The sequence below is a fragment of the Staurois parvus genome, unplaced genomic scaffold, assembly GCF_062004578.1.
Source record: "Staurois parvus isolate SC_StPar_1 unplaced genomic scaffold, SC_StPar_1.0 ptg000410l, whole genome shotgun sequence".
NCBI classification, from domain to species: Eukaryota; Metazoa; Chordata; class Amphibia; order Anura; family Ranidae; genus Staurois; species Staurois parvus.
In genome coordinates, this window is record NW_028318206.1 from 100,001 (window position 1) to 127,353 (window position 27,353).

At 42.1% G+C, this 27,353-nt stretch overlaps 2 protein-coding genes across 7 annotated transcripts in view; one reads left to right on the forward strand and one right to left on the reverse strand.

The window, feature by feature from the left end:
- DDB2 (damage specific DNA binding protein 2) overlaps positions 1–20,759 on the forward strand; it is a 58,973-nt gene extending 38,214 nt beyond the window's left edge. For all 5 annotated transcript variants that reach the window (XM_089686746.1, XM_089686747.1, XM_089686749.1 and 2 more), the window contains 5 exons: positions 6,143–6,320; positions 6,649–6,794; positions 11,511–11,675; positions 13,271–13,316; positions 16,525–20,759. In XM_089686746.1, coding sequence (XP_089542872.1) covers positions 6,143–6,320; positions 6,649–6,794; positions 11,511–11,675; positions 13,271–13,316; positions 16,525–16,739 — 750 coding nt within the window. In that variant the 3' untranslated portion in view covers positions 16,740–20,759. The remainder of the gene's footprint in view (positions 1–6,142; positions 6,321–6,648; positions 6,795–11,510; positions 11,676–13,270; positions 13,317–16,524) is intronic.
- Positions 20,760–23,318: 2,559 nt separating this feature from the next.
- Positions 23,319–27,353, reverse strand: part of ACP2 (acid phosphatase 2, lysosomal) — a 34,457-nt gene continuing 30,422 nt past the window's right edge. Inside the window, exons 11-12 of one of the 2 annotated variants that reach the window (XR_016314130.1) lie at positions 25,073–26,443; positions 23,319–25,017 (exon numbers count right to left, since the gene is read on the reverse strand). Coding sequence is in view for 1 of the 2 variants with exons in the window: in XM_089686751.1 (XP_089542877.1) it covers positions 26,307–26,443 (137 nt within the window). In the remaining variant the exon portion in view is untranslated. Of the gene's footprint in view, positions 26,444–27,353 lie in introns of both variants that reach the window. The other variant, XM_089686751.1, reaches the window with a different exon arrangement.

Here is a 27,353-nt window from a genome sequence, read left to right on the forward strand (position 1 = left end):
CCAGTCCGGACACTTTTACCCCCTTCCTGTCCAGGCCAATTTTCAGCTTTCAGTGCTAACACATGAATGACAATTGTGCGGTCATGCAACACTGTACTCATATGAATTTGTTAGCATTTTTTGGAGACAGATAAAGCTTTATTTTGGTGGTATTTATTCACCACAGGGATTTTAATTTTTTTTGCTATGTAAATTAAAATGTCCAACAATTTTGAAAAAAAGTGTTTTTCTTATAAAATTTTGCAAATAAATAGTATTTCATCATAAATCTTGGCCAAAATTTATTCCGTTATATTTTTTGTAAAAACAAAAATAACCCAAATTAGTTTATAACCAAAATTTTATAATTTTTAAAAAAAAATTTTTACATTTTTTTTATAATATTTTTTTTTTTACATACTGTCACCCTAGCAGTACAGTGTCACCATGGTGACACTGTACTACTTGTGGGGGGTGATGAAGATTTTTTTTTTTTTCTTACACTGATTGCTTTTACACCCATAAAGGATGTAAAAGCAATCATTTCTCCTCTCCTTGCTGCATTCTTGCAGCCATTGAGAAATACTGAGTGAGCTGTGATTGGTCACAGCTTCTCACATAGTACAAGGCTGTTGTAAATAGCCTTGTACCATGTGACCTCTGTGATCATTCACAGATTTCACACATAGTAAGCAATGATGTCACAAGTGACATCTTGCGTACTACTTTGCATGTGATCAGTGATTGGCCAATCAGTGATCACATGATCAGGACCTCGCACAGAGGTCCTGTATGACGATCGGTGTTCCACTGTGTCCGGAGGACACAGCGGGCACCGGATCGTGGTGCTGCGCGCTCCCAGGGAGCGCGCACAAGCAGGGTGCGGGGAGGCCGTTTATAAATCGCCGCCCGACTCTGCACTGCCACCATATAAACAGCCGGACGGGAGGTGGTTAAGGGCCGGTTCACACCACATGCAGTCCAGGGTGGTTTTTTTCAGCATCAAAAACGCATGGAATGTAAGTTATATGGTTTCCAATGACATAGTGCAGTCAGTTCCAGTTGCAGAAAAAAGTAGAACATTAATTTTTTCTGCACTGAACTGTACTGGAACACTAAAACATTTAAAAAAACTCACCTAGTTGTACCAAAAATGCACACGTCGTTATTTAACCACTTCACAACCTCTCTATAGCTGAATGATGGCTACAGCACGGTTGTCCAGGTCTGAGAGGGCGTATTGGGGGGGCTGCTGCACATAGAAGGTTTTTTACTTTCATGCATAGAATGTATTAAGGTAAAAAACCTTGAGCATTTACAACCACTTTAATGAGACCAGAGAAGACCGTTACTTCGCTGAAGTGCGTGGAGGAATCCGTGTCCAACGAGTCCACTGACAGACCGCAGTGATCAGTAATCATGTTGGGGAAACATCCCTCTGCACACTGCAGTCAGTCTTATCTGAGCTGCTGAGTCAGGCTGAAGGAAGGAAGGGGAGGAATCTGTTGTCGGTTTTTTGACAGATGACAGTTTTATTAACGTGCAGATAGCTCTGGATGATCAGTAGGGGGTCAGTAAAAGGGGCATGGTACACTAGAGGAAATCCGAGATTATTATTATACAGGATTTATATTATTATTATTATTATACAGGATTTATATTATTATTATACAGGATTTATATTATTATTATTATACAGGATTTATATTATTATTATTATTATTATTATACAGGATTTATATTATTATTATTATACAGGATTTATATTATTATTATACAGGATTTATATTATTATTATTATTATTATACAGGATTTATATGGCGCCAACAGTTTGCTCAGCACTTTACAATATAACGGGAGACAATACAGCAACAATACAGTTCAATACAAGAGGGATAGGAGGGCCTGATCCTGGGAGCTTACAATCTAGGAGGGAGGGGCAAATGTTCAGGAGGTGCAGCTGCCTAGTGACTGCAAACTTTTTTTATTCAGATGTGAAAGGATTCTAATCAAATGGCTGAAATAAAACCTCTTAATTGAGACGTGGCTAAAGAACGCCCAGGGAGTAGATTTAGCATTGTTATTATGAAAATTCTCCTGTTCTTTAGAGTATAACTAAAGGCAAAACTATTTTTTGTGAAAAAAGTGTGAGAACTGCGCTGAATGCGTGAAAAAATAGATCAAAGGGATGCAAGAGTGGCCTCCTGCATTGCCCAATTTTGGGTCTGTCTAGGTCTCAGCAGAAATTGGCATCCTACCTATTCATTTCGGCCAAACGTGCTATAGCTCAGGCTTGGCGAACCCTTCCGGTTGTCTTCCAGGGGGTGAAGACCGGATGAATGCTATGCTGATCAATGAACAGATGTCTAGTGTTCTTCATGATTCTCATCCGAGATTCCTTAAGGTTTGGGAACCTTCAATACGTTCTTCCTTACCATCCCTGCCTCTGACATGGCTCCAAAGCTAAAGCTGGTCACACAATATGCTAGAAGAATTTTATTTTAAAATGATCGTTTCAGGGACGTTTGTTCGATTTTCAAATCATTAATGGGGTCAATCGGATGTCTGTTTTTGCCCATATAACATAAAAATTCCAAGGAGCAGGTGGGAAAGTTTTTCTCAAACGAGTTTGTAACAGTGAAGGTGAGTTTTGTGTAGGAAATTGCTTTTAAAACACAATTTTGCAATAAATGTAAACAAAATGTTGAAGAACAAAAGACTGAATATATTGAGAATTGTACAAACATTTGTCCAAAAATCTACTAGTGTATGGCCAGCTTACCACATGCTGACCACATCTGACTTCCTCACAGAATGCGCCCCCCAGTGGTGGTGCGCACCCGGTGATCTCCATGATCTGAGGTGTCATTGGACACAGCGATCACAGAGTAAATACAGTTGCTGGTTATCAGCAGCACTTTCCTCACATTGTCACAGCATGAGGAAAATACTGCAGATATCTGGCAGCTGTCATTGAGCAGATTGGCACTGATGATCAGTGCCACCCAGCAGTGCCCTCCTGTGCCCAGCATTGCCACCCAGCAGTGCCCTCCTGTGCCCAGCATTGCCACCCAGCAGTGCCCTCCTGTGCCCAGCATTGCCACCCACCAGTGCCCTCCTGTGCCCAGCATTGCCACCCACCAGTGCCCTCCTGTGCCCAGCATTGCCACCCACCAGTGCCCTCCTGTGCCCAGCAGTGCCACCCACCAGTGCCCTTCTGTGCCCAGCATTGCCGCCCACCTGTGCCCAGCATTGCTGCCCAGCAGTTGTGTTCATCAGTGCCATCAGTCAGTGTCACCCATGAGTGCCCGTCAGTGCTCACCATTGCTGGATATCAGTGCAGCATCATCAATGCTAATCAGTGCCACCTTGTTAGTGCAGCCTATCAGTGCTGCCTATCCGTGCCACCTCATCATTGTCCATCAGTGCTGTCTATCCGTGCCACCTCATCATTGCCCATCAGTGCTGCCTATCCGTGCCACCTCATCATTGTCCATCAGTGCTGTCTATCCGTGCCACCTCATCATTGCCCATCAGTGCATCCTCATAAACGCACATCAGTTAAGGCGAAAAATTACCTGTTTGCAAAATTTTATAATAGAAACAAAGAAACGTTTTTTTTTTTCAAATGTTTTTGCTTATTTTTTGTTTATAGTGCAAAAAATAAAACACCCAGCAGTGATTAAATACCACCGAAAGAAAACTCTAAAAAAAAAAAAATTATAAAAATTTCATATGGGTACAATGTTGCATGACTGCGCAGTTGTCATTCAAAGTGCAACAGCACTGAAAGCTGAACATTGGCCTGGGCAGGTAGGGGGTGCCCGGTAGGCAAGTGGATTAAAGCAGAACTAAAGGGATCTGTACTTGCCTTTCCCTAATCAGATCCTGTCCCTCGCTGGTGCCGGCATGTTCTCCTGTATGCTGGTCTTCGGCCGTCTTCATTGGTCGGAGCGGGATGACGTCACTTCTGCGCATGCACAGGAGGCTGTCATTCCTACACACTGTAAGCCGAGCCGTGCATGCGCAGTTCAGTTTACATTGCCGAGAAGATAAAACAATGCAACATGGAGATTGCTAATTACAGCTAGTACAATGTACACCATCCCTTCATTGCTTTTTCCATGGGAATTCTACTGATGTATTGAAGATATCGCTGCCTACTGACCAGTGCAACTGCATGGGCATGCTGGTTTGCCTTTAAACCCTTTACACAGCCTACAGCTAGATCTTACCCACTGAGCCACAGCCCTCTCAAGATCATGTTGAATTTTGTGGTGTCACATTTATGTGGCTCATACTGTTAGTGTATCTAAACCCATAAACAAATATAATTTATTGCACCGTAAGATGGCTGTGTTCATTTTCATTTTTCAGGCTTTTTCCCACATATTTTTATCTGGTAATGCTTTGAATAACACTTCCTGTCCTGGTGGCTCCGCTCACTCCTTCACTAAATCTATAGTGGGGGTTGTCATCCCACAGTCTGGACTTCAGACATGCGTGCTTTCATTCACTTGTGGACACCATAGCACTTCATTGGAAGATTTGTCAGCACACAGCACTTTCACATTGGATTTGGGACTTTTGTGTTCATTCACTTTTATGTATTTGGACTTTTATAGCACTTTAGAAATACATTATTTGGAATATTAGTATTTGTGTTCATTTATGTTTTTTGGATATATAGTGTTTAGGTATTGAGTTTGATTGTTTTAGTGCACAGCGCTCTCATTTCATTTATGGTTTTGGTATTTTCCGGTGTTCAGGAGGAGTAGCAGGAGTTCACTGTATTTATTCATACATTTATTCATTCATTGTTATTCATTTTGTGTTTTTATTTGTTGGATGTAGCGCAGGTTTTTCTTTTCACATATACTGATGGGGCCCTGATGAGGCTGCAGTGATGGGGCCCTGATGAGGCTGCAGTGATGGGGCCCTGATGAGGCTGCAGTGATGGGGCCCTGATGAGGCTGCAGTGGTGGGGCACCGATGAGGCTGCAGTGGTGGGGCACCGATGAGGCTGCAGTGGTGGGGCACCCATGAGGCTGCAGTGGTGGGGCACCCATGAGGCTGCAGTGGTGGGGCACCCATGAGGCTGCAGTGGTGGGGCACCGATGCGGCTGCACTGATGGGGCCACTGATGAGGCTGCACTGATGGGGCACTGATAGGTGGCCATCCAAGCTGTCAGGGGGCTCCTGGACTGCCCAGACCCAACTCGGAGTCACAGTCAGAGCCTGTTTGGTAGGAAACCGGAGTACCCAGAGGAAACCCACGCAGGCACAGGGAGAACATGCAAACTCCAGGCAGGTTTGCTGTGGTTGTGATTCGAACCGATGACCCTAGTACTGCCAGGCCGAAGTGCTAACCATACAGCCTCTGTGCTAAATCCATTAGTATGTGGCCAGCTTAAGGCTTTAACAATGATCTAGATTTTAAGGGCTATTTACTTAAAGAGCTAATGTTCTGCCCATTTGTTTGTAAATCTTGCTGCTTGTCATCAAAGTGCCATAAACCCTTGATGATTAACAAATAAATGGGCAGAACAGACACAGCATGAGATCTTCATTTACAATCAGGAGTTAAAGGGCCTCTGCAAAAAGCAGCGGGAATGTCTTCTCATTGAAGTGTAATTAAAGCTTTTGTCCTTTTTGAAGAGCCTTCTTTGAGTAAATGTCCCTTTAAATATTGACTGTAGACCAGGGCTTTATGGACTCTGTGCGCCCATTTCCATGTGAATGCTTCGTCTAAGGGCATTATTATGGTGAAATTCGTTTATTTGCTTTTAATGTTACAACCAATGGCAGCGCATGGATTTCCATCAATTCCATTTCTTCAGCCAAAATTCCAGCTGTGGGTAGCCTTGTCGGCACCAACTGGCTCCAAACACTCCGAGAAGCTCGGTGGAAAAATCTCTGCTTGGGCTTTGTGGCAGCCGGGGGGGGGAGCAGCTGTGAATACAATATCCTACAGGAAAGATTTGTCCATCCACACTGTTTAGCCTGGATGGGGAATTTCTATCTTGCCGTGTATGGATAGAAGCTAGCCCGAGGCTTCTGGAAGTCTGCTGTAAGTTCCTGCTACTCTTCATTTGTAGCCTGGTGGTATATGAGAAGAGTCACCCTGCAATCTGAATAATTTACTGTTTTTTTTTTTTTTAGATCTTCAAGATGAGACTACACAAGAAAAAAGTGACCCATGTGGAATTTAACCCCCGGTGTGACTGGCTTCTGGCCACAGCCTCTGTGGATCAAACCGTTAAGCTCTGGGACTTGAGGAACATCAAGGACAAGTCCAGCTGTTTATATACAATGCCTCACACCCGCGGAGTCAACTCTGGTATGGCTTGTGTGTTTGTTAGGAAATTGAAGTCTAAGAGAAAAAATGTATTCTGTCACAGATTACCAGTCCTTAGATGTGGTGGCTGCATTAGTTTTCTTATGCTTCTTTTTTCACCTGGTGATCCTGCCAGTAACACATTTCCTGTCCTAGAGTGACAACACTAGCGTCCCTATATCTATGGGGGTTGTCACCTTAGCAGAGGAGGCTAAGACTACAGACCCCCCCCCCCCCTTTCCAAATAAAGACTAGAGAGCCCAGGGCCATCTTCCCTGAAACAGGTGTATGAACACAGAATGCTTCATCATTTTCACTTTTTTTTGTGCAGCTTACTTCAGTCCTTGGGATGGAGCTAAACTACTCACCACCGACCAGCACAGTGAAATCCGCGTGTACTCAGCCAGTGACTGGTCCAAGCCTCAGCGCATTATTCCTCATCCACATCGCCAGTTCCAGCATCTGACTGCCATAAAGGTTTGTTGGCTTTTTGACACAGAACACTTATTTGTTCACTCCCTCATTATCTCACGTCTGGACTACTGCAACTCCCTCCTCACCGGCCTACCCCAACACAGGCTATCCCCGCTTCGGTCTATCCTGAACTCAGCGGCTAGACCAGGGGTGGGCAAACTTTTTGACTTGAGGGCCGCAATGGGTTCATATATTGGACCCGGGGGCCGGACCAAGAGTAGATAGTAATTCATCCCTCATACAGTAATTCATCCCCCATACAGTAATTCATCCCCCATACAGTAATTCATCCCCCATATTAATTCATCCCCCATATTAATTCATCCCTCATATAGTAATTCATCCCCCATATAGTAATACATCCCCCATAGTAATTCATCCCCCCTATAGTAATTCACCCCCCATATTCATTCCCCATATTAATTCATCCCTCATATAGTATTTCATCCCCCACAGTACTATTCCCCCCCAAGTAGTAAGCCAAGTCCCCCCTGTGTCAATTCACTTACCTTTGCTCCGCGCGTTCCTCTCGCCGTGTTCCCGCGCCGTTCCGGTCTTCAGGGCGGACTGTGAGAGGAGCCTAGCTCCCCTCCCCTCACGTTCGTCACGCTGCCCCGCCTACACACATCCTGACAGCCAATGTTTGCCTGCCCTGGCTGTGTTTTTTTTTTTTTAGCACGCTCCGCAGGCCGGATTAAAAGGTCCGCCGGGCTGTAGTTTGCCCATTGCTGGGCTAGACTCATTCACCTTTCCAACAGCTCTATTTCCGCCACCCCCCTCTGTCATTCCCTCCACTGGCTCCCGATTGCCCAACGCATTAAATTCAAACTACTAACACAGACATACAAAGCCATTCATAACGCTGCCCCAAACTACCTCACCGACCTGATACCCAAATACCACCCAACCCGTACTCTTCGCTCCTCACAAGACCTCCTACTTTCTAGCTCCCTGGTCTCCTCCCATGCCCAACTGCAGGACTTCTCCAGGACTTCCCCCATCCTCTGGAACTCACTACCCCAATCCATCAGACTGTCACCTACCCTCCTCACCTTTAGGCGCACCCTGAAAACCCATCTCTTCAGGGAAGCCTACCCCAACCTCACCTAACAGCCGATCTCCTCCACTCCTCCTAGCACTCCATCCCCCACAGCCACTTCCTCCTGTACCACTATCCCCTCCCTCCTAGATTGTAAGCTCCAAGGAGCAGGGCCCTCTAACCCCTCATGTATTGTTTTGTTACTGTATTGTCTCATGTTCTGTCCCCCACTATAATGTACAGTGCTGAGCAAACCTTTTGGTGCTATATAAATACTGTATAATAATAATATTAATAGCTAAAAAGAAACCAAAACCTGTCCAGTGCTGTAATTACTTTCCACCACCAGATATCCTCAGACTTTGGGGTTAAAGAATGCCCAGGATATACTTTGAATATAGGGTGACCTCGGTTTAAAAATGCTATGTCCATGACTCAAATGATTGATTTTGCCCAAAATTTTATCTTTTAAACAGTTGAGCAAATTTGTATTGTTTAATGAATAGTTTTTGGGGGTGGAACACTTTGCAGGCCCACTACAGCTCCTGCTGTGGATTATAAAGATCTCTGAAATTTCAAGTGGTTCTAAAGCCGTAAGGGTTTTCAGCTTCATGTATTCTATGCATTAAGTTGAGAAACCTTCTGTGCTGCAGCCCCCCTGATAGGAATCAGCCTACAGTGAAGGAAATCAGTATTTGATCCAATGCTGGTTTTGAATGTTTGCCCACTCACAAAGAAATGATCAGTCTAAAAATCAAATGGTAGGTGTATTGTAACACTGAGAGACAGAATAGCAACAAAAAATTCAAAAGAAATGTATGTCTAACAAATGATGCACTGATTTGCATGTTCATGAGCGAAATACATATTTGATCCCCTATCACGCAGCAGGATTTCTGGCTACCAGGTGTCTTTCATACAGGTAACAAGCTGAGATTAGAAGCAGTCTCTTAAAGGGAGTGCTGCTAATCTTATTTTGTTACCTGTATAAAAGACACCTGTCCACAGGAGCAATCAAACAATCAGATTTTAAACTCTCCACCATGGAGAAGACCAAAGAGCTTTCCAAGGATGTCAGGGACGAGACTGTAGACCTACACAAGGCTGGACTGAGCTACAAAACTATTGCCAAGCAGCTTGGTGAGAAGGTGACAACAGTTGGTGCAATCAGTCGCAAATGGAAGAAACGCAAAACAACTGTCAGTCTCCCTAGATCTGGTGCACCGTGCAAGATCTCAGTGTCTGTAGCCCCTGTCCTCGTTATTTTCACCCTCAGGCCTTGGAGAGAAAAAAAGCTCCAGACACTGAAGTGTCCAAGCTAAATCTCTGAAAGTTTAATGCGTGACAAGAACTATTATACAGAACTCAGTAGGCGTTGCTTAATCTCAGGATGAACAATGAAACATTCCATTCTTATCAATATAGTTACGGGAATAACAGAAACTGCAGATACAGTCAGGTCCATAAATATTGGGACATCGACACAATTCTAACATTTTTGGCTCTATACACCACCACAATGGATTTGAAATGAAACGAACAAGATGTGCTTTAACTGCAGACTGTCAGCTTTAATTTGAGGGCATTTACATACAAATCAGGTGAACGGTGTAGGAATTACAACAGTTTGCATATGTGCCTCACACTTGTTAAGGGACCAAAAGTAATGGGACAGAATAATAATCATAAATCAAACTTTCACTGTTTAATGCTTGGTTGCAAATCCTTTGCAGTCAATTACAGCCTGAAGTCTGGAACGCATAGACATCACCAGACGCTGGGTTTCATCCCTGGTGATGCTCTGCCAGGCCTCTACTGCAACTGTCTTCAGTTCCTGCTTGTTCTTGGGGCATTTTCCCTTCAGTTTTGTCTTCAGCAAGTGAAATGCATTCTCAATCGGATTCAGGTCAGGTGATTGACTTGGCCATTGCATAACATTCCACTTCTTTCCCTTAAAAAACTCTTTGGCTGCTTTTGCAGTATGCTTTGGGTCATTGTCCATCTGCACTGTGAAGCGGCGTCCAATGAGTTCTGAAGCATTTGGCTGAATATGAGCAGATAATATTCCCGAAACACTTCAGAATTCATCCGGCTGCTTTTGTTAGCAGTCACATCATCAATAAATACAAGAGAACCAGTTCCATTGGCAGCCATACATGCCCACGCCATGACACTACCACCACCATGCTTCACTGATGAGGTGGTATGCTTAGGATCATGAGCAGTTCCTTTCCTTCTCCATACTCTTCTCTTCCCATCACTCTGGTACAAGTTGATCTCGGTCTCATCTGTCCATAGGATGTTGTTCCAGAACTGTGAAGGCTTTTTTAGATGTCGTTTGGCAAACTCTAATCTGGCCTTCCTGTTTTTGAGGCTCACCAATGGTTTACATCTTGTGGTGAACCCTCTGTATTCACTCTGGTGAAGTCTTCTCTTGATTGTTGACTTTGACACACATACACCTACCTCCTGGAGAGTGTTCTTGATCTGGCCAACTGTTGTGAAGGGTGTTTTCTTCACCAGGGAAAGAATTCTTCGGTCATCCACCACAGTTGTTTTCCGTGGTCTTCGGGGTCTTTTGGTGTTGCTGAGCTCACCAGTGCGTTCCTTCTTTTTAAGAATGTTCCAAACAGTTGTTTTGGCCACGCCTAATGTTTTTGCTTTCTCTCTGATGGGTTTGTTTTGTTTTTTCAGCCTAATGTTGGCTTGCTTCACTGATAGTGACAGCTCTTTGGATCTCATCTTGAGAGTTGACAGCAACAGATTCCAAATGCAAATAGCACACTTGAAATGAACTCTGGACCTTATATCTGCTCATTGTAATTGGGATAATGAGGGAATAACACACATCTGGCCATGGAACAGCTGAGAAGCCAATTGTCCCATTACTTTTGGTCCCTTAACAAGTGGGAGGTACATATGCAAACTGTTGTAACTCCTATACCGTTCACCTGATTTGGATGTAAATACCCTCAAATTAAAGCTGAATTTAAAGCACATCTTGTTCGTTTCATTTCAAATCCATTGTGGTGGTGTATAGAGCCAAACATGTTAGAATTGTGTTGATGTCCCAATATTTATGGACCCGACTGTAGTTGAGGGATACCATGTACGGTAGTTCCATTTACAGAAATGAAACTAGTCTCAGAAAATGAGAGAGAAGTTACAAAACCGAAACTAACTGTTCACACATCTAGAAATAGAGGCATTATACAAAATTGATGCCAGTTAATAAGACATATTTCCTTACCCCCCCCCCCCCCTTTTTCTTACCTGAGCCCGATCCAATCCAGCGAGGTGCACAAGAGCAGAGGCTCTAGCCGCTGTCTGCCTCCTCATTTGGCAGATTGGCTCCTGCTGCTGTCAATCAAATGCTGTGACATGGGTTTAGGGGTGGGGTTGAGCCACCCGCTCTGTGTCAATGGACACAGACAGGGCAGCTTGAGAGTGAGCCCACACGGGTGCCCCCATGGAAAGCGGCTTTCTATGGGGGCACCCACCGAAGAGGAAGGGCCAGGAGCATCAGTGGGGGACCCCAGAAGAGGAGGATCAGGAATGCTCTGTGAAAAAACATTACACAGAGCAAGTAAGTATAGACGTTTGTTATTTTATTAAAAAAAAAAAAAAATCTAATTTCACTTTAATATGTTTAATTATATTTTTCTTTAATATTATTTCAGGCCTCATGGCATCCTCGTTATGACCTGATTGTAGCCGGGCGATATCCAGATCCCCAGTTCCCGGGGTACACTGCAGATGAGTTGCGCACAGTGGATGTGTTTGATGGGCAGACTGGAAATATAGTCTGCCAGCTGTATGACCCCTACGCATCTGGGATCGTTTCAGTAAGATATTCTGTTCACCATTATCATTCTTGATTCATATGGTGCTGCCTTGGGGTTTAAAGTGTACCTGTGGCTTTAGAGCAGACAAAGAACCATTAAGGATTTGAAAGATAAAATTAACCCCTTGACGCCGAGCGCACGCAAATTAGCAGCCTCTCATAGCTGTTTTTTTTCCATAGGGCCACTAATTTGCGTACCTGTCTTTTCTGCTAGGAGCGTGCCATGCACAAAGACCGGGGTGTCACTAAGAGCCTCGGGACCCGGAACTCCCGATTCCGGGTCACATGATCGCTGTGATAGTCTCTGATTGGCTATCACAGTGATCAGTCACTATGAAGCCCACCCCCCTTGTTCTCTCTCTCTGAATGGAGGAGAGAGATACATTGTATATCTCCCTGTCCTTTCAAAGAGAATAAAAAACAAGTGTGAGTAATAAAATAAATAAAAATAATAATAAAAAATTAAACAAAAATCCCTAGATCAAGGTTTGACCTAGGTCTGTGTCAGGGTTAGTGTTTTGGTCAAGGTCAGGGTTTTTTTGTTTTTTTTTTTTTGGGTGTAATGTATTTTTTTAATTAGTTTCAGTGGCAAAATTGAAAAAAAAAAAAAAGAAGTAAATTGTGTACAACGGTTTCTGGGCCGTATTGCGGGTACAAACAACAACTAACATACACACATGTGGTATTGTTGCGATCGTCAGAAGCAGAAGTTATTTTGGGTTGTTCTTTGGTGGTAGGTTATGGTAGTACCAAGAAATATACAGCTAAATTTAAAAAAGGGTTTTTTATTTTTATTTTTTACTATTTTGGGGCAGTTTTCCTTTAGGTAAAAAAAAAAAAAAAATCAGGAGATATTCATTACCATTTACCACCAAATGAAATCCCAATTTTTCATGAAAAAAAACAGGTATAATCCCCCTGGATGCTCAAAGTAGTTATATGTACGGTTTTACTAACACAGATCAAAGTTGAAAATTGTGCTTAGGCGTTCAGATTTGTTTTCCCCTTAGGCGTGAAGGGGTTAAACCACTTTGTGACCATAATGCACCTTGTTAGGTGTCCTGTTCAGCGCTCTATGCAGTGAGAATAGTAATAAGGCAATGGAAGGCTTGAAATGCACAAGTCTGAGACCCCCTGTTGTCAAACTGACAAATAAGTCCTAGAGTAAGGGCTCATTCACATCACCTTGCAAGTAAAAATGCTTGTGTGCTGGTTTGCAATTTGTAGGGGTGTGAGATGTGTTGTTACAATGCATCCGACTGTTTGCTTCTTTTTAAAATCTAAACTTTATTAAAATGTCACAAAAAGACACTGCATGCAAGTCTATACACCACAGTGTATTGTGTGCTGCATAAAAATGTTTTGGTTTTTTTTGGGGGGGGGGGGGGATTTTTTCATGTTTTATTTTACTTTTACATTTTTTTCACTATCTGAAGTGCGGAGTAGGGGTGTGGGGTACATAGTGGGGTGTGGTGAAGATCCAAATCTGACTGGGATATAACAAATTTGATAGGATTACTTCCTGTAATAACATATTTCTGTGTATTGTAGTTTACATATTATATCTGACCTTTTTCCATTCTGTTTTATTTGTAGCTCAATAAATTTAACCCAATGGGAGATCTGTTGGCATCAGGAATGGGTACGCTTATTCTTCTGGTTTGTTGTAAATTGTAGTAAAAACGTTCTCATTTCACCAATAACACATTTGTATACTTTGTTCTTCACAGTTAAAGCAGTTTTAAAGGCAGTTTTTTAAAGTGGCTTTAAAGGCTCAAGGTTTTCTATCTTTGTGCGTTGTATGCATAAAGGTAAAAAACCTTCTCTGCGCAGCATCCCCCCCCCCCCCAAATACTCACCTGAGCCCCTTCTTGATCCAGTGATGTGCACTGGAGTCTCGGCTATCCCAGGTCTCTTTCTTTTCATTGGTTGAGACAGTAGCGTGAGCCAAGAGAGAGGGGGTCAAGTCGGGGCTCCGTGTGTGAAAGGACACACGAAGCAGCGGCTGGGGATTGCGCATGCTCGGGTGCCCCCATAGCAAGCTACTTGCTGTGGGGGCACCCAGCAGGAGGGAGGGGCCAGGAGCACCAGCGGGGGACCTGAGAAGAGGAAGATCCGGGCTGCTCTGTGCAAAACCAATGCACACAGCAGGTTTTTTTTTTTTTAAATTCAAGCCGTTAGAATCACTTTAAATTAAAATAATAAACATGTTATACTCACCTGTTCTGTGCAGTGGTATTGCATAGAGCAGCCCTGAACCTCCTCTTCTGGGAGCACCTCCTGGTGATCTTGGCCCCTCCTCTTCTGTGGCTGCACCCATAGCAAGTGCAGATGTGCGGGCTCAATCCCAAGCTGGGTTGTGTACACACACACACACACACACACACACACGCGCGTGCACACACACGCACCCCCTTATGTGTATCCATGCTTTCAGCTGCTTCTGGGTACCCATTGAGGTTTTATTTTGAGAGCTGCCTTACCAGAATCTGTGAGCTTCACTGAAATCCCCCGTGTTTGATTGATTGTTTTAATAAGTAATGAAATCCCAGTTCCTCTTAAAGGATAAGTTCAGCTTCGGGAACATGTATCACGTTTCAGCTCCTGCAGTTCTCCCCTGGATCCCCCCTGCCTGTGACAGCGAGCCAGAGATCTTCTCTCTGCAGCCGATGTCACAATTTGAAAAGAGTTTGGCCGTGCAGGACTCTGCCCACAGGGTTTTATCATTCATTCATAGACTTCTGTGAATGAATGGACTACAACTACCATGAGCATAAAACACAAAAGTGAGTGCTATAGATAAGCAGCTGCAACACCAATAAAAGGTACCAAACAACCTTCCAAAATCAATATATCAAATATAGGTGCAGCGCTAATAGAAAGGTATTAATACCGTGCAAAATGATAAAATTAATATCCAGCAATAATGAATCATTGTTAGTCCATTGATATATAAAGTGAAAGTAGTGCTGATTAAAGTGACCAACATATTGGTATTAATAAATATATAAAGTGACATTCAGTAAGGTGAGTATTGGTGTATAAAGTGCAAAAAAGTCCACATATGGTCAGTTATTTCTGGTTGTTTACTTTGTTGTTACCTGTGACTGGATAATAAACCCTGTGAAAGCAGTATCACACTATGTGGCATCCTTTCTTGGGCTCTTGATGAGTCTAACCACCCACAGGGTCACTTGATGAGGAGAAGGAATTTGCTGCTATCCATGGTTAGCCCAGGGAGGAATCCATGCCAGGTTGTAGAAGCCCTGTAAGAGGATCCAGCTGACCACCTGAGAGATTGTATTCTCAAATGCGTGATGTTGTTGCGCATCTGGTGAGTGCGCAATTCTATTACTTGATTTATCACCAGAAGATTTAAAAGGGATCAATTCTAACCCGATATTTTGTATTGGGACTTCATGTCTACTAATATATGTGAACTTATATATTTTGCACTTTATACACCAATACTCACCTTACTGAATATATTTATTAATACCAATATGTTGGTCACTTTAATCAGCACTACTTTCACTTTATATATCAATGGACTAACAATGATTCATATTGCTGGATATTCATTTTAGCATTTTGCACGGTATTACCTTTATATTAGCACTGCACCTATATTTGATATGGAGTACAACTACCAACAGCCAGAGAGACCTTGTCTAGCTGTGTAGTCTAGCTGCAGCTGATGGCTTGTAGTTCTCAATGAATTGTGAGGGTGCTGTTGAGCATCCTTGTAGTTCATGGATCTTACTACACTGACAGTCTGCAGGAGCTTGACACGGCACCTGCAATCTGATGTTCGTGGGTAAAATGCTTTCCAGGCTCCTAAGAAAAAAAGTTTTTACCCTGCAAAAAAATTTGAATTTTTTTTTTTAAAGGGGAACTTATACTTAAAACATGTTTTTTTCCTAGCTTTTCCTATTGGGAAGCTCTCCCAGAAGAGACGGTGGTGGGTCTGCTTGTATTACATGTTCTGTCTGACGCATTCCTGCTTGTACTGCAAGCTGAACAATAAGGTCCAGACATGTTCCTTACAGGAGAAAAGCCAGTGCAATCTGGGGGCTCAGTAGATCCTTCTTTATCAGGTCTACAAAGGAATAACATAGTTACATAATCTGGCTGAAAAAAGACAACAGTCCATCCAGTTCAACCATAGAAAAAAAAAAAAAAAAAGCTATAATCCTATACCCACAGTTGATCCAGAGGAAGGGGAAAAAAAAACCCCAGCAAACCATGATCCAATTTGCTCCTGCAGGGAAAAAAATATCCTTCCTGATCCCCCGAGAGGCAATCAGATATTCCTTGGATCAACTTTATCTATAAATGTTAGTATCCAGTTATATTCTGTGTATCTCGGAAAGAATCCAGGACTTTTTTTTAAAGCAATCCACTGAGCTGGCCAGAACCAACTCTTGAGGGAGTCTATTCCACATTTTCACAGCTCTCACTGTGAAGAAACCTTTCTGTGTTTGGAGATTAAATTTCTTTTCCTCCAGACATAAAGAGTGCCCCCTTGTCCTCTGTGATGACCTCAGGGTCAACATGACAAAGATGCAATAAATATTCTGTGTTTGTGTATAAGCTAGAGGTACAATTAATATTTGTAGCCTGTTACCTACATGTTTGAAAATCCAAAAAAGAAAGTGATTGAAAATCCAACCACTTTTCTTCTTGGTGACGATGTTCCCCTGGACAAATCGAGGGGTACATCTCCCCAGGGAGGACACTATAAATTAACAGCTTGGTTAGGGCAGGACTGGAGTGATTTTACATGAATGTAGCTGCTTATGGCAGTGCTCTACAGTCCCTGACACTGTGCTGTCCTTTTTTCATTACAGGTTTTAATATCTTGATCTGGAGTCGAGAGATTCTCTTAATGATGAAGCAGGAGGAGATGATGAGGGCCTTACGGGCAAAGGGGATTCAAGTGGGGAGAAAAGATGATCCAAGCAGCAGATCCTCAAATTCTGGAAAGGACAAATCTGAGACAAAAAAAACAAGGACTGCTGCTAAAGAGTCAACTAGCACACGAGGGAAAAACAAAGACAAATGAGCGGTCATGGAAGGCCTGGCCTATGGCATGACACTAAGCTGTGGCTGCAGTAACCAAACTCCTATAGTGCCTTATTGCACTGACCTCATCCAGCAGAGGGTACGGTTACATCCGGACGGGCATATACTGGTTGTGTTTTTTGAAGTTTACAAGTTCCTATTGCCCTGTCCTGATCTGCCTGTCATATGTATGCAAGGAAAAACAAAAAAACAGGCAGCGACCTCCTGCAGCATGGTACCCACAGTGTGGGAGCAATACCATGGATAGATGAGTAGGAAGGAAGGTGGAGGCACAATGTCGGCTTTGAACAGCACATCCTGTTAATTACAGTTTTTGTTTTAGGTGTTCTCAAAAATATTTTTGTCTTCCTCTGGCAGCTGTTAAGAGGGATTCCACATCAGGGCTTCTTGGGTCAAATCAAGATTCCTCATTTTCTGAAGCCCAAGAGAAAATCCAATGGACTTTTTTCTTGCCACTAATTGGTCATAACCAAGAATGGTAGGTGTTACCAGCTGATTCGTTGATGACTTTTTTTTTTAGTTTTTAGGATTTTTGGGACAGTGTTTGGTACTGGGAGCAGAAGGGTAAATGCCGTGTGGGAGCAGAAGGGTAAATGCCGTGTGGGAGCAGAAGGGTAAATGTCGTGTGTGGGAGCAGAAGGGTAAATGTCGCGTGGGGGCAGAAGGGTAAATGTTTTGGGGGAGCAGAAGGATAAATGTCTTGGGGGAGAAGCAACAGAAGTTTATGTGCATTTTGGGAAATCATCTTGAGAACTGAAATAAGGGCTAAACAAATATTGTCTACATAGAAGAGATGTTAATGCTTTTTTTTTTTTTTTAAACATTTTCTGCTGCTAAGTGGCAGCTATCATCACTGGCCCCCCAACTACAGGCTGTCTGTTGAAAGCTACAGGGAAAGGCGGACACAAGACCGGCCCCCTGCACAAGGACAAGGAGTAGTAGTGACTGGCCTTTATTATAGGGAATAATTGCAGAGAGACAAAGTACAGAAGTTTTATGAGTGGATTACTGTACAGGTTTGGATAGAATACATGAAGGACATCAAGCCTCAAGCAAAAATACAACACATACCCCTTGTATTTAAATAATGGAGGAGATTTACAAAAACTGGAGCACTCAGAATCTGGTAGACAATCAGTTTATAACTTCCGTTTGTTCAATCAAGCTTTGACAATAAAACCTGGAAGCTGATTGGTCTCTATGTAGAGCTGCACCATGCAGTTTTAGTAAATAACCCCCAATATTTAGGTGACTGTGAAAATGTTTTTTTTTTAATTAAAAAATAGTCATACTTACCTGCTCTGTGTAGTGGTTTTGCACAGAGCAGCCCCAATCCTCTTTTTCTCAGGTCTGTTGCATGCATCCATAAGCAGCTGCTTGCTGCTGAGTCCCGCCCCCTTTTGCCCTACTCCTGCCTCACTGGCTGTGATTGACAGCACTTGGAGCCAATGAGGAGGGAGAGAAGCGGGTGAGCCACTGCTTTCAAGCACATTGCTATAGTGAGATTAGGCTTAGTTAAGTATTTAGTTGGGGGTCAGAGGGAACTGTTTGCTGAAGGTTTTATACCTTCATGCATAGAATGTATGAAGGAGGTAAAAAAAAAAAAAAAAAAGGCTTTTAGTACCATTTTAAACAGAGCTTTAAAACAGAAATCTACACACTTGAAATACATATATCATGGTTTTGTCTGCCAAAGGATTGATAAATCAGGTCATCAAAAACTTGTGAGCTAAGGCCTGCCATGCTGTGCAGTCAGGAAGATCACCGTTGTTAGTATGTGCCATGAGCTCGAGTCCAAGCAGCCTCTCTCCTACTAAAATACATTGTTTCTTGGATCAGCTCCCTACCGATTGGATATGGATACAGGTTATGGTGTTGATTTAAGGGCCCGCTTCTAAAATAGCGGACTGCTGTGCCCATATACTGCTGCTTGTCAAATAAAAGCTTCTCTAGGGTATCTGTAAACACATTGTGTGCTTTCTAACTACAGTTTATCCTCGCTGTGGGCTAGCAAAATCTATAACATTCTATTGTAGCCTTTCTCACTTATTTATTAAACCATGGATGAATCCTTTAAATAAATTATGGTCCTCAATGAACCCCTGCTAAAATTGATTATACAAGCTCATAGTCCATTAGCATCATCAGTAGGTGATAAATATAATATAAAGGAATAGGTAATGAGGTGTATCTAGCATAATTGATACCTGGAGTGGACTATATATTAATACTCCCCCATCACTGCACAACAGCTAGACTTTTAGTAAAAGAAAACAAATAATAATGGCCGAAAAAGAAATGCAGAAAGGTCACATGGCAGTGTCCCTTTACAGTGGTGGCCAGTGGAAAAATGCCCTCTTCCAATAATGATCAATAAAAGAGCCCCTTATATTAGTGGTCAGTATGAAGGTACCCCACCCATGTTAGAAACGTTCACCCTTTATATTTGCTGGCAGCAGCATGAGTGCCCCCATACATTGGTGATCAGCAAGAGAAATGAACACTACCACTGATCACCATTGTAAGGCATGCTTTATGCTGCGTATGAAACCCCTAGCAATGTCTGGCGTAACCCTGGTTGAACAAGATATGAATAAAAGATTAAAAAAAAAAAGGCCTGGGGAGAAGACAGTCTGTTATATCTCTTTGGCAGAGGCGGCTCTCCTCTTGTTGACAAATGTTCTCTAACTGTAAAAGAATCCACTGCAGCAAATCAAAGGCTTCATAATGGGTCCTGCGTTCTGTAAGTGAATGTCAAATACAGGATCAGAGTGGAGTATTTAACATGATATCTCTTGCAGCAAGGAGAACAAGCGCACTGTTAGAAGCGGGTCCCATAACACCCAATAAACAATCCATGAGGTGGCTTTGGACTTGAACTCATAAAAAAAAATATTGCCATCTGCCTTGCTTTGCCAAGGGTTGAAGTGTGCAAATCACAAGGCTGGCTGTACAGAATACAAATCCTTGGCACGTAAAACAGCAACTGTATGAGCCTCAATTGTGTATCTGGCTGTGTGGATAGTGTTCCAGAGGTTACTAAAGTGTAGTGTTTTATAACCTGTGCCTAGCCCCAGTCCTCAACAAGTTGTGCTAAAACGTAGTTACTTGTCAAAGTAGGCAGTGACTATGACCCCTTCGATCACTGAAACTCGTCCTTCGCAGTTCCGGGGAGTGTTAGTCTCCTGGGTCCTTTTTTACGGTTTGACCTACGTCTAACTTTTGGCTGAAATGAAAAATGCCGTTTTCTAGGGAAACCCTTCCCTAGATTAGCACTATACAGTACAAGAACGTTGTGTATTATTAAATGCTTCCATTACATAGATCAGAAAATATTCCTCGGCCCTTCACATAGAATTGAAGCTACCTTCGCAGTAATCATATCTCTTTAGTCCCCATGTTGTTAATTAAAATGCTGACCCCCCCACAGAATCTGTCTAAAATTCAAGATGCATTTCTCAGTGCACAAAGAAAAAAAAAAAACTAAAACCATTGAGGGGTATGTGTATAATTTGATCTCAAGCGTGGTGCGGACTTGTACAACAGACAGTAAGCTGATTCCAAGAGCTGAGTAGTGGGAATGATAGAAAATCCAATCAATGCAGTATTTGCTTTGTAAGGAGGAGGAAAGGAACCAGAGAAGTTGCTTCTTAAAAAACAAGTAATTTAAACCTGATTGAGTCAACAGCTGCCATTTTCTACCTGGGACCAATATGTGAAAATGGGGCAAAAAAAAAAAATTAAAAAATAGCCATGTCTTCTTTGCTGGGATTCTCTTGCAGTACTTTGCACTTGAGCAGTACCGGGGTGGAGCCATTGTTGGATGGATTTCACAGTCTGCATTTAAAGGAAGGCACTATAGGCTCTTCAAGAACATATATAGAGCAGCACCTTGTATATATGTATTCATGCTATTATGTTTAGAAATGTGTGGACCCAGCAGTGTATATAATGTTTGCTTGGTAAACTCAGCTTGAATAAATGTTTTTTTTCTTTTGTACTGTTTGTATAGTATGCTTAAACTTCAATTGCATTTTTTTTCTCCAGGAAAGATGAAAATTCCATTGCAGGGCATGCATAAAATTTGCATTGTAGAAGAACTGAAATTCATACAAAAAACACACAAAAAAAACAACCTACCGTATTTGCCGGCGTATAAGACGACTTTTTTGCCCTGAAAAACATGCCTCCAAGTGGGGGGGTCGTCTTATACGCCGGGTGCACTTCAGTTGGGATAGATATAGCTGCCATAGTGGCCTCCCGATGCCCACCTCATTCTACATACCATCCAGTGCGGCCGCAGCGGGTCATCAGCGTGGCTGCGGCGAGCATCAGCAGCGATACAGGGGTGCCAGCCTTTTCTCCTCGGCGGGAAGCAGCGGCGCTCTGGCCCGCCCCTTGTCTATGCAGAGCTCGCACATGCGCACTAGTGCCAATTACAGGGAGATGCAGGGACTGGCCGGAGGCGCTGCGGTCGCGTACAATGGTGACAATGACAGGTACTGTAGTGGCACTAATACTAATGGCACTCATGTGAAACCGGTAACAATAAATGCACACAGGGGTATACTGCGAATATAAATTAAGATGTTGAAATCAAATCTGATGTTCTTTTACGTTTTATTTGGTGTGTGGAAGGTGTGCGGAAGAGGGGGTAGTCTTATACGGCGAGTATATAACAAACTCTATATTTTGAGTGGAAATGTTGGGGGTCGTCTTATACGCCGGCAAATACGGTACATTACCACAAATATTAGATACAATTTAAACACAGATCTATGACAAAGTCATTATAGTCAAAAGGTAGATGTGTGGAATTGTACAACCTTGCCCTCCATTTTGAACTGAGGATACAAAACATCCGTTTGGAGCTCTTTGATTATATTAGCATGATCTGCTAATGTCATAAGTAGTGGGGGTGTGTTTAAAGTATAACAAACATTTTATTAAAAACACTCTAAAGTAAATCTATGGCCATACTTAACAGATCCTTACTCTTAAGTGTATGTCCAGGAATTATTCAAATTGACCCCAAACCCTCCCTCTCTCAATCATGCCCACCATTCATTTTTTTTCTTATTTGTTACTGCAGCAAAAAAAAAAAAAAAAAATTGGACTTTTGACTTCTGTACTGTACTCAAGATATGAAAATGTACTGAACAGGAAATCATAGGCCATGGAGCCTATTTGCTGCTCCCTTCAGATAATTGGGCACTGGTAAAAGCTTTGCTGGGAACACCCCCAAAGCACCCTCTTATAACCTTCACCAGTCCTTAGGACCCCAGTTTCATAGCAAGCAATAAAGAGACAGAAGGGAATGGACCTGCGTGTCCTGAACTGTGCGCCAAGATTTACTTAGAAGTCCAAATTCCTATTATCTTAATTGGACAGGAAGAACATAGAACAGGGGACTTCCACAAGCAAAAAAGAAAAGAAAAAAAAAAAAAAAAAAAAAAAGGAAGGGGTGGGCAGCAAACAGGATGACAAAAACCAAGAGGCAGCAGACCTGAAACACTCATGATTGCTTGCCATTGAAGCTTGCATCAGCAGAGGCCTGAAGATCTACACGGTAAAACTTTGAGAAAGTATAAACAGAAGGCCGGGAGACTGCCTTGCAAACCTGTGAAATGGATGCTTGAAGGTGGGGGATTAACACGAGCAATTTCTTGTAGAAATTACTTGAAGAGTGTACAAAGCAGAAACCTCATCCATTAGAGTACTAAAACTAGATGCTGGTCCATATTAGAGGAGGATGACCAGAATGAGAGGGATAGATTTTTTTTTCCTTTCCTGGGCATTAAGGCGCTTGCTTTCACACCAGCCAAAAAAAAAAAAAAAAAAAAAAAAAAGATTTTCTCACCTTGAGAAAGATGGGAATGACATTGTCATGGATGCGCCTGTCCTTTAAAACCTGGGTTTCAACTGCTATGCCAATAAATCAGGGTGGAACAGTGGACCCTGTGCCAGGAGGTCTGGCCTGTTTGGTGAAGGCCAAGGCTCATCTGCTAAACATCTGTATAGCAAGTTCTCCTGCAGCCAATTCAGAGCAATGAGGATCACCAGAATCTATTCGTCCTCAATTTTGCAGAGTATCTGAGGTTGAATCTGCAGTGGAGGGAATGCATACATCCATCTGGACAGGGCCAAGGGACATCTGGTGTTCCCCATTTCTGATTCTGACAAAGCAGTGAGGGGTTAGAATCCCTCTCTGTTTTTTTAATGTGCTCTCTAACCCTGTTTGGCAGATTTACATTCTCTGTACTGGCAACCATTCACACCAGGACTGGAAGAGAGGAAAATTCAACATTTCAAGTTATCAGCAGAACAGGAATAGGAACATTTTCTGTTACGGGGAGGGGAATTTTCCCCTTGCTTTGTAAAGGTTTTCTTTACCTTCCTGTTGTGTGCAGTTTAACTTTTTCTATACTCTATCAAAAATTAAAAATGGGTGGCCTTCACATATACATTATTTCTAGGAGTCTTGATGGCCTACAAAATCAGTATTCCTCTCCAATTCTACCCTTTGACAATAACAAGATATTACTACAAAACAAGCATATTTAATTATCACCTTCCAATTTATTTCTTAAATGTCACATTCAATTTTGGTCATTTGACAAAGATTAAAGACAATGGAAACATTGAAAAAAGTTAGGGTAATGTGCAAAATAAGCCAACATCTTTAAAATAACAATTTTTACAGAAGTAAAGGTTACTGCAGATTGTGTTCCACTTGGTGGACCTATGGAAGGGTACTGGTACTCTCTGAAGCGGGAAAGTGTACGTGTTCCCCTTAGTAACTAAACAGAATGGGGTACTTGTACGTGGCCAAATCTAACCGAATACCGCAAATTCTGATTCGTGTCCTCAGCAGGGAGTCCAAAGGGGTTGAATGTAACCAGCCATAGCAATTGATGACTGTGTGCAGTTATACGCTGCTACTTGAGTAAACACGTCACTGTGTACTGGTGTGAGAGTTGTACGCCCATACACATATTTACACAATTATTTGTGTACAACTGCGAACAGCCGTTGACTTCTATATAGTGATTGTATGCAGCACTTGTGCCCTCCCTGGTGGGGAAACAAAATGCCAGAATGTACACTTTATGGCCAGATACGGCTGTGTGCATGTACCCTTATAGCTGTGGTAAAGATAAAATTCCAGCAATTACTAAAACCAGTATTATTGCTTGGATCTAGCTACTATGATCAAGACAACAGTGGATGATTCTGCTCATCACATACCCAAAATAATCAGTTCTGGCCAGATTAACCCTTTAAGGTGTACCGGTCACCAATGCACAATGAAGACAGTCACAGGTGAACCAAGGCACAGGCTATCACTTCATTATCATCATACACTGCCTCCAGGTGATGTAATATTACTGCTATTGAAAAATTAGCTGAAACAGTCTGTTCACATATTACCTTCCTTTCATCACTCCAGGTGACAGGGATGAACAATTTTCAACTAAAATGAATATGCAAATGAACCCAATACATGATCATAATGCCAACAGTACACAAAGTAGAACTATAGGCAACCCCCCACACATACACACATTTTGGATAGAGCAAAGGAGGGTTATAACCCTGTCAGTTTTGCCATCTGTGTCCCATTGGGGAGATTTACCTTCATTTACTGTCCCATAGCCAAAAAACAGAAAGTGAGAAAATCTCTGCAAATTAAGGGAATTCCTTGGGGACCCCCCCCCCCAGGTCACCAGAACTAGTGCCCCCATTGTAATATTTACCCGTATATTACTGTTCGGAGACCAATCCAAAATTTGGGGGTTCTTTTACTTTCAATTTTGATGAGAATGGTAAACAGGACAAAGAGAGAGGGCAAATCTCCCTAATGGGGGCACAGACAGCAATAAAAAAAAAAAACAACCTAACAGGTGTTCTAATCCCTCTCCACTTTGTCCAAAAAAAAAAAAAAAAAACTTTTGCCTTTAGTTATACTTTAAATGAAGTTATTCAAGAATCTGGCAATGGGATAACAAAAAAACAGTGCAAGTCTAAAATAGCTAAAAACACACATTGAGACATTTAAAAAATACAAAAAGCGAGTAAAAAGGAGCAGTGTTACCTGGGCAGGACAGATATACAGCTGGTCTATAAACGACTACCATGGATAAACACCACAATATTCTTTACCACTAGATAGGTCCATTGCATGGTTTGCAACATATCAGAAAAGGACATGAGGTCATAAATAATAAAACTGGAGAAAGAGAAATAACAGATTAGACCTACCCCTGATTGCACTTCTAGAACTCTTCCATGACAACATCTTTCAGCTTAGACCTACCCCTGATTGCACTTCTAGAACTCTTCCATGACAACATCTTTCAGCTAAGAGGAATCAACACCTATGCCCAGCTCTCTTCTTACTTTTTCCTAAGCCTCAAGATAGAGATGTGACAAAGGCCACAAACATATATAACGGGATTTAACCAGTGTGTTTTGGAAGATTTTTAGAAAATCATTTCCAGGTTATGTTCCTTCAGACACCATTTAAGCGGCTCAACATTTAAAAAAAGCTAAATAAAAGCACTCACTCAATCTAAAGAAAACAATACTTACCTATCGTGCTGCTGTCTCTAAGACATAAACCTGCTGAAAATCTGCTGTGGTTTCATCTGCTGGCCTTTAAACCAGTACAGGAGGCAGTAATGGCGTAATAGCCTGCAAAAAGGAACACAGCAGGGAATTAAGCATCTGACACCTGAAGTGTGCAGGATGCTGGAGACTCTTCAGCAAGTTTATCTCTTCAAAACAAGTCAGCATGGGCAGCAGAACAGGTAAATATGAATTGGAAGCAGATCTCAAGAGTCAGTCTTGGGGCCAGAAAACACAGACCAAGCTTCTTAAAACCCTCAAAAGTCCTTCACGACTAGGCAAGCAGGATCATCTCTGAGGTCAAGGGTGCCGTCAGGGAAGATATCCCAGGAATTGCAGCTGTGATCAGAAGCAGCTGATCGGATTCCAGCTGTATATATAATAAAAGTCAAGTTTACCTATTGCAGCACCACCATATTCCCTTGTTCAAGATTTTGCAAATGAGTGCAAGAATATGAGAGACACCACATCAACGGTATTCATGATCGAGTGATTATGTCTGTGCTGCTCACAGATGCATCAAGCCTTGTACCTTCCTCTTCTGCAGTCAGCACAAAGAAGTAAAAGAAAACCGACAGATTAATCTCCTTAGAATAGCGGCCTGGGGACTACAATACACCCACAGTGTACTCTACACAAGGACAGGCGAGGCATTAGAATCATCCTGAACATCTCACTTAGCATGATACAATTATCTGCACACATCTGATGTCCATCCTATTCATTGCATTGTCTTGTTCCCATTATCAGTCTTTAAAAGTAAAAATCAACGTATTTTGTTGATCCAGAGCCTAAAATCTTGTAAATATTAAAATTCTGCTTAAAAGAAGAATCCTTCAGTTTCCTCTCATGGTCACTGGATCATCAGGATTGAGAGGCAGAAAGGCCACGGGTACTAGAGCAGAGCACTGCCTATCCATCAGCTGTGTTCCTCCCCCATATCTGAAACATGCTGATAGCCAATTGTTTGTGAATTCTGTCGGAGGAGAACTGTGAGCAAGAGGACGATGAGCAGAAAGAGGATACATCCACAGGCGACCAATGCGATAATGACTTCTGAAAGGAAAAAAAAAAAAGAAGAACAGCATGCATAGATAATCAGATTCTCACTCACTGTGGAACTTATAATATAGCATACCAATGTAAAAAAAGACGCAACCAAAAAAAAAAACCCACAAAAACAAAAAAACACCTTTAGTGCAATCATGTGCTACCTACTAATCTGAATGTGTGAATCATACACTGACACTATATTGTGTAGTGTTCCCATATTTGTTCACCGATATTGAAATATTAAACCAGTGCTGTGCTATAATCACAGCATTGCTACCCAGTGCAAATACATAGTTAGTCTGGCTGAAAAAAAAAAAAAAAAGACAAAAGTTCATCCAGTTATCCAGTTCAACCACAGGAAAAAGAAAAAAAAAAAAAAAAAGATCCTATACCCACAGTTGATCCAATACAAAACAATAATAAAAATATTGTACATAAAATAAAACTAGTAATGTGAGTCCTTCAATAAATACAGTCCATGCGATAGTGCTTGTGTCCGTGTCTTTATTTTGCACTTATCTGATTAAAGCATCTTTTTGTGATCTCTTCTCAAAAAAGAAAAGTTTTTTTTTTACATTTTTATATATTAATTTTTTTTTAACATACTGTCATCCTAGCAGTACAGTGTCACCATGGTGATACTGTACTACTTGTGGGGGATGCTAAAGATTTTTGTTTTTTACACCGATTGCTTTTACACCCATAAAGGCTGTAAAAGCAATAATTTCTCCTTCTCTCTGACTGCATTCTTGCAGCCATTGAGAAATACTGAGTGAGCTGTGATTGGTCACAGCTTGTCACACGGTACAAGGCTGTTGTGAATAGCCTTATACCTTGTGACCTCTGTGATCATTCGCAGATTTCACTAGTAGTAAGCAATGAGGTCAGCAAGTGACAACTTACTTACTACTTT